Source organism: Sinocyclocheilus grahami, unplaced genomic scaffold, assembly GCF_001515645.1.
Source record: "Sinocyclocheilus grahami isolate Dianchi unplaced genomic scaffold, SAMN03320097.WGS_v1.1 scaffold82.1, whole genome shotgun sequence".
NCBI classification, from domain to species: Eukaryota; Metazoa; Chordata; class Actinopteri; order Cypriniformes; family Cyprinidae; genus Sinocyclocheilus; species Sinocyclocheilus grahami.
The window spans coordinates 1,207,526-1,215,011 of NW_015505261.1; the positions used below are offsets into that span (position 1 = coordinate 1,207,526).

The 7,486-nt window shown below is 37.0% G+C and overlaps 1 protein-coding gene across 1 annotated transcript in view; it reads left to right on the forward strand.

Moving 5' to 3' along the window:
* The window catches only part of LOC107586497 (pleckstrin homology domain-containing family H member 2-like), a 41,440-nt gene that overhangs the window by 3,621 nt on the left and 30,333 nt on the right, over positions 1-7,486 (forward strand). The window contains 1 exon segment of the mRNA XM_016273890.1: positions 225-362. Within this exon segment, the coding sequence (XP_016129376.1) occupies positions 243-362 (120 nt within the window). The 5' untranslated portion in view covers positions 225-242.

Below are 7,486 nucleotides of genomic sequence, written 5' to 3' on the forward strand. Positions count from 1 at the left end.
GCTGAAAAAAAAATATTATCTTAACCACAATTTCAATGTTGAAATATGGCTGGTTGGTCAAAAGCATGGTTGCTTAGAGCAAAGATGTATATCAAATATCATGAAGAAGGCTGAAAAATATCAAGATAATTGTTTTGCTGTATATCACATCTGATTCATAGTTTATCTTCTTGAGTGGTCTTCTACTACAAGCTCTGTGTGCCTCATGTTGTGTGATGTGGCAGGGCCTGAGGGGTGACGGCATGGCGGAGGGCAATGAAAGCGCAGGCGGGGAGTGGAAAGAGAAATGCATGGCCCTCGAGGCCCTGCTCTTCAAGTTCCGTGGACAGATGAGCGTTATCCGAGAGCTCACGGCAGAAAAGGTCAGTCAAACGCACTACGTCTCGGTCCCTGAGTCCCTTCGCTCGGCTTACTGGTCTGCTCTCGGACTTTTAAAAATCATTACATGAGACCGCATGCTGAGCAAGTAAAACTCAACCTACCCCAGACATCTTTTATTAAAGTAATAACAAAACAGGCATATGATTTGTCTGTAACTGTCACCGCCCTGCTAATTCCCGTCTGTATTTATATTGCCGAGATACTCAATCGCAGGGAATTCTAGGAAAGGCAAAGAAGCCACCTATTAAAGTATTTGCTCATTTCCATGTTTGGTTTTCATTTCCACAAAAGATTGTGTGTGTGTGTGTATATGTATGCCATGGCCTATTTCTTTGGCCTATCTCGAGGGAGAGCAGATTAGAGGTTAATATAAACAGACGCCTGACCACAGGGCTCCAGACTGCTGCATTCTGGGATAGCAGAATCTTCTTTGAATTACAGACTCAGGATGTATCCGGGTTCTTTAAATGTCTTGCCCTTGGGGAGAGGTCAAGTTTAGGAAATGTATAGTCAGCTATTCTGATGATGCTCTTTCTTGAGCATTTTTAACGATTGGTGCCCCAAAGTATTTTGTAACTGAATCTCATACAGTTTTAAAGGGATAGTTCAGCCAAAAATGAAAATTCTGTCACCCGTAAGACCTTCGTTAATCTTCGGAACACAAATTAAGATATTTTTGATGAAATCTGAGCGCTTTCTGACCCTCCATAGACAGCAAGGGTCCTACCACGATCAAGGCACAAGGACAAAATAGTCCATGTGACATCAGGGGTTCAACTGTAATTTTACGAAGCTACGAGAATACTTTTTGTGTGCAAAAGAAAACAAAAATAACCAGTGTCAGTTGATTCACAACTCCTCTCCCATGGCCTCATGGGATAGCAAATCGTGCACTTCAGGAATTTGTCAGAAGTAGTAGGTGATCTGCATACTTGTCTCGTACTATTTTATGAATACTGTGAATTCAGATATATCTTTTCACATACATGTACTGTTTTGTGCCTGCTATATAGTAGGGAAATATGTCATTTCGAATGCAGCCTCAGTCTCAGTAACCGTGACCTCTAACCCCTATGATGCTGATTCAAGTGTATGATTTCATCATAGGAGAATCTCGTTGTAATTGCTTCTCATTCCTTCATCAGTAGGCGTGTTATATTATCCATCTATTATTCCTCCCTTGCATATGTGGACAGAATCCCTTATTGCAGTAATTAAAAGCTGCCATTATATATTTACATAGGGTCTCTTTCCTGACTTGTCCTCTCACTGTAGGTCCTGGGTCAGCTAAGCTGATAAAATACAGATAGCTGGGAAGCATAGTTTAGCTGAGGATATGTCAGAGATTCATCCTGTGGTGGAAAAAAACAGAGGAAGAGGATGAATGGGAAGGATTGAGACACAGGATAAAGAAAGTAGGGAAGTAGGAATGGGCAGGATGATCAACTAGTCACCAAACAACCCACCCAACTAATCTATTAAAGGGCGACTAGTTTATTTAGATTTTTAAAGCTGTGTTTTAAGCAATGGCTCTTTAAAGGAGGTGAATTAAGAGATGCAACTTCATGGAGAGAATTTTTGCATCCTATGACGCTAAAACCTACTACTTGTGTCTTTAAATTAAAGGCCCATTTGCACCAAGAACAATAACTATAAAGAGAATTATAACAGTAAATATATTAGCGGCCGCAAAAACGGACAGTAATGTTATTTGCTATTTACTCAATAAACAGATTTCACTATTCTCATAGAATTCGATTATTTATTAAAACTTTATAGTTATCGCTCTTTGAGTGAACAGGCCTTAACCTCGTTTAAAGCAGAGTGCTTTTGGAACAAATTTGCAGTTTAAGATTTTCAATTACAGTTTTATGCAGTTTAATAAACAAAATGTTAATATTAAAACTATATTACAACAATGTTAGTTACTTATATTTTACACATAATAATACCAGTTACTTTGTCTATTTTTGCTCCATCAATTAAAATAGTTCTAACAAAGTCTAACAGTTATCCATCTCTGAGCAACAAACAGTAGTGGTGTTTCTTTACTAAATAAATCTGTGGTTTTGAACAAATTGGTTAAGTGAATGATTAAATGACTCACTTATAAAGACGGTCAGTTGTTTCGGTCTTAAATAAATCAGTGTTTTTGAACCAGTTGTTCAAATTGCTTTAAATTTCCCTCTCACTTCCTGCTAAGTGACGTATCGATATTGCCTGTCTTTATAAGTGAGTCATTGAATCATTCATAAAGAAGGTCACTTACCTGCTGCATAAAGATGGCACAACCTACTGGCTTAACCTGCAGAAAGAGTCACTGAAAAGGTCCCACCACTAACACACAGTAGTGTTTTGTTCCTCAACAAATCAGTGATTTTGAACTAATCGGTTGAGTGAATTATTCAATGACTCACTTATAAAGACAGTCAGATGTTTTGTTCCACAGTGAATCAGTATTTTTGAATGAATCAGTTCAAAGTGATTCAAATGACCTACTGATGTAGTGATGTAACCTGCAGAAAAAGAAATTCCTCACAGACCGATAGTCTATCTGAAATATGAATGAATATACAGTGGGTACGGAAAGTATTCAGACCCCCTTAAATTTTTCACTCTTTGTTATATTGCAGCCATTTGCTAAAATCATTTAAGTTAATTTTTTTTCCTAACTGTTGTATAAAATGTTACACAAAAGATATTATTGTATTCCGTCTTTTTTATATTGCTTTATGTACACATGCAGGCCATCACCCCCTAAGAAACGTATCTGATTCGGGACAGTGGACCCTATTTATCTCTCCTAATCAGTGGGTTGTTTCAAACTATAATTTTGAAAATGTTTTTGTAATTTTACACGTCTTGTAGGACGGGTAAGAAGGTATAAGAGTGAAAGGGAAAGAGAGGGAGTAAAATGGGATGGAGAGAGACAGACGAACTGTGTGGCAAAACAAACTATCCTTTAATCACTGAGACTCCCAAGGGAGGAAATGCCTGGCCTCGTGCTATATAGGAAGTTAGCATGCTAAATACATACACAAAAAAACACATATATGCTAATCCAAGTGTGGTTTGTTGGGAGAAATGTAGGTAATTTTCTCCCCTGGTTTACATCCTGTTTGGTGAAGTTTAAATGAATCAGCCAAACTTGGACAGCAATTGCTCATCATGCAAAGAAACTCAAAAAAGTAACGAACTTTCGCTGTGAGCCATCCTCAAAGAATGTCACAAAGGCGCGCATGAAGACTACACCATATCCTGCTTATGAACAGATGCGAACCTTTCTTTTAAACCATTATGGTAAAAATATGGGCAACTTTCAAGTGCAGTCAAATACATATGAACTTGTGTTCTCGCACTGAGAGCACATTATGTGAAGCAGGAATCTGTTGTAGGTTAGCGCTCCGCTCGACACCCTCAGATTTTTGTACCATACAATGTATTGTTGGCTATTGCTGCAAATATACCTGTGCGACTTGAGACTGGTTTTGTGGTCCAGGGTCACATACAGTATGTGAAATAAAAAAGTTTTATGGTATTTCAGAATTTAGCCCCATAATATATAATCATCTAAATATGTATTTCAATGCTAACTAAAGCAATGGATTCTACTCGAATGGAAACGCGAGCTTCTGTAGTATACAGTGTGCTGCTGCAGGACACAGATGAGAGCAGTGTGGCGCAGAGGCCGGGTGACGCTGGGGAATTTGGAGCCGTGGTGCAGTGAAGGCTGTCACACAGACAGGCTTTGTGAGCTGTCCTGTGGAGGGAGGCTGGATGAGGCGTGCAGGGCGGGCCGGCCACAGAAGGCCGAGGATGGAATGCATGGAATGGAAGACTGACTGTAGCCAGGAGCGTATGGAGCAGAGAAGTGAGGGGGATTGTAGAAGATTCAAAGAGCTGTTGATGGAAATGTGAAGTCTACATGTGCAAACTAATGAAAGCATCCATGAAGGTTTTTGGTTTGTTTTGGTTTACAGCACCCCCATTGGCCGTCACCACTCATTTACATAAAGTTGAGCTCTATTCAGCTTTGTCGTATTATCAGCAGTCTCTATTGCTTGTTTCACCAGTATTTGCCATATGTGACCCTGGAGCACAAAACCAGTCTTAAGCAGCACGGGGATATTTGTAGCAATAACCAAAAATACATTGCCTGGGTCAAAATGATCGATTTTTCTTTTATGCCAAAAATCATTGGGATATTAAATAAAGATCATGTTCCATGAAGATATTTAGTAAATTTCCTACCGTAAATATATCAAAACTTATTTTTTGATTAGTAATGTGCATTGCTAAGAACTTCATTCGGACAATTTTCTCAATATTTTGCATTTTTTTATTTTATTTTTTTTGCACCCTCAGATTACAGATTTTCAAATAGTTGTATCTCGGCCAAATACTGTCCTATCCTAACAAACCATACATCATCTGAAAGCTTATTTATTCAGCTTTCAGATGAGGTATACGTCTCAATATCAAAAAATGTACCCTAATGACTGGTTTTGTGGTCCATGGTCACATATATATCTCTGAAAATGAATGATTCTGGTCACTTTGTTGCTTCTAATCACTCCATTGTCCTCCTAGAGCACCATCTCCTGGTCAAACAGAACAATGCACTTTTGTATGGAGCCCTGCAGATGACATGAAGAGGAAAAACTAGATATATTGTGGCCACAAATTAAGACTTATTCATTCCTGGCCATGTTCTATCATTTATAAATGTCCAAATGAGTAAGCAAAATCACTGAATCAGTTTCTGATTCATTCTGAATCATTTAGACAGCTCACATGCGTACTGAATTGTTTGAAGTGTCAGAGTACCAAGTCGGACTGACACTGCAGATCAGTCAAAAACTTAAGTGGAATAGGCTTTTTTATTTGTCAATATTGCTGCTAAATGTGGAAAAAAATAGTATTTATTTGAAATGTATTTAAAAATGCATTATAAATGTCTGTCCCTTTTGATCAGTGTAATGCATTTTTGCTGAATAAAAGCATTAGTTTATTTAGTTCATTGGCGATTTAAGCACCAAGTCTTCACCAAGACAGGTTCAATGATGGCCTTTAGAAAACAGCACGTGTTAATATGTAGCGCTAACCTGTGGCTGAACCGTTCAGAGTCTCTCTGGGTTTGTGCAGCTGTTCTCAGAACAGTCTGTAATTACTCTGGTATTTTTTATTTTCTATATCTGCACCGTTGGGCAGTGGTGGACCAGCTTGACCACAGATGAGGTTGGGTGTGTACTGTGTACCCGTGTGTACAGTGTGTGTGTGTGGTTGTTGCAGTATAAACACATATGTAGTTAGTTCCACATTAAGCTTATGTGTATGAATAGTCTGTGGGGATAGTGGCTGTGTGTGTGGACAACAGAGATAATGAGTGTGTGATGTATTTCTGACTATCAGTGTGTTTTGGTGGACACACCCTTTGGTTTAGTCCGGTAGGCGTTGGCTTACTAAACCTTGAATATCAATAGACTTCTATCATGCAAATTTAACCAGTGAAATCTTTTTAACTTCCATCTGCGAATCAGTGATTTACGTCATTCATCAAGATCTGACTAATGCACCATTAACAAATCCAACCAAATCTGCTTTAACTTAAGAACTAGAGCAGAACATGGACAGGACTGTTCCAGAGTCAGCATTAAGATAGTTTTGTCAATAGTGCTTTTGTGTGTTGGAAACTATTAAACATCTTTAATGATGGAGGCTTGTAAAGAAAAGAGGCTGTTAGAAAGATCAGAATTTCATTGGGTCACATACACACACAGATGCATAAAAACACTTTTGTATGGCGTTCAGTGGAAAACTATTAGCAGTGTGTTAGGTCATGTTTGTCTGTTCTCCTTTGGGAACTGTATGAAGAGAAACAGGTTGCTGATGGAGCTCCTGCCAAAGCAGAAACAAGCGCATAACACCGATCAAGCAAGTTTAACCCCAAAATGTTCGGTGTTATGCAAATCTCACTAATTTTGTATGGTGTTGAGAGAAATCAGAAGATGTTACTGTAGTTCTAAAATAAATATGAATATGCATTAATTCATCTCGCACAAAAAAAAAACAGATTCAGTATTCCTCAAAATGAATAAAAATAATGCAACTCAGAATATGCAATAATTAAATGTTAAACAACACAAATATGCTTTATGTATTTAATCCCATTCTATTAACCAATGTCTTTGCTTCTGACCTTCGATGATCCAGTTCAACCGTACTAATAACCACAAATTACTCTAGACAAACATTTGTGTGTCTTTTTTTATTGCTGAAGTGTGTTGAAATTTCTTCTTCTGCATTCTACTGTACGGACGTAAATTTACTTTCCCTTCAGCCTGAAGCTTATTCACTTCACTTTTGGCGTGAAAGGCTTTTATATTTGCCAAAAATAGAACTTTTTTATTTTAAAAACAAACAAGCAAGCCCTGTCCAGATTTAAAAAGTAGCGCAAAAGTAACGTAACGCATTACTTTCCATAAAAAGTAACTACGTAACGTAATTAGTTACTTTTTTATGGAGTAACGCAATATTATAATGCATTACTTTTAAAAGTAACTTTCCCCAACACTGGTTATGTTTATCATGGTAATTCAACCCCAAAATCAAAAAGACATAAATAAGACAAAATAGTTACCTAAAAAAATTCCGTCCATTAACCTTATCCGATGAAATTGATATTTTCAATACTCTTAATGTAAAAAATAATGATATATTAAATATTATTAGTAGTATTTGGGCTTTTATGCATATTGACAGAGCACCAAAAAGAAAGCCAAAAAATGTTGCACCTTTCCACATAAATATATATTTTTTAATCTTAAAATAATTCTCAGTTATAATAAAGGATATGACATAAAATGAAGCAAATTTATAGACATTGATTTTTTATTTTTTTTTGACAATTAGGCTCCCCCTAATTTTGTCTTTACCAGAATGCAATAAAAATGACTTCTCAGTACTGTAATGTGAAAAATAATTATATATTTAATCTATTGTGAAGTGCATATGCTATAGTAGTATGTCAATGGTTTTTGCATAGTGATTAAAAATGGCACCTTTTTGCCTAAATATATTTTTGTCTAACAAACAAAATATTTTT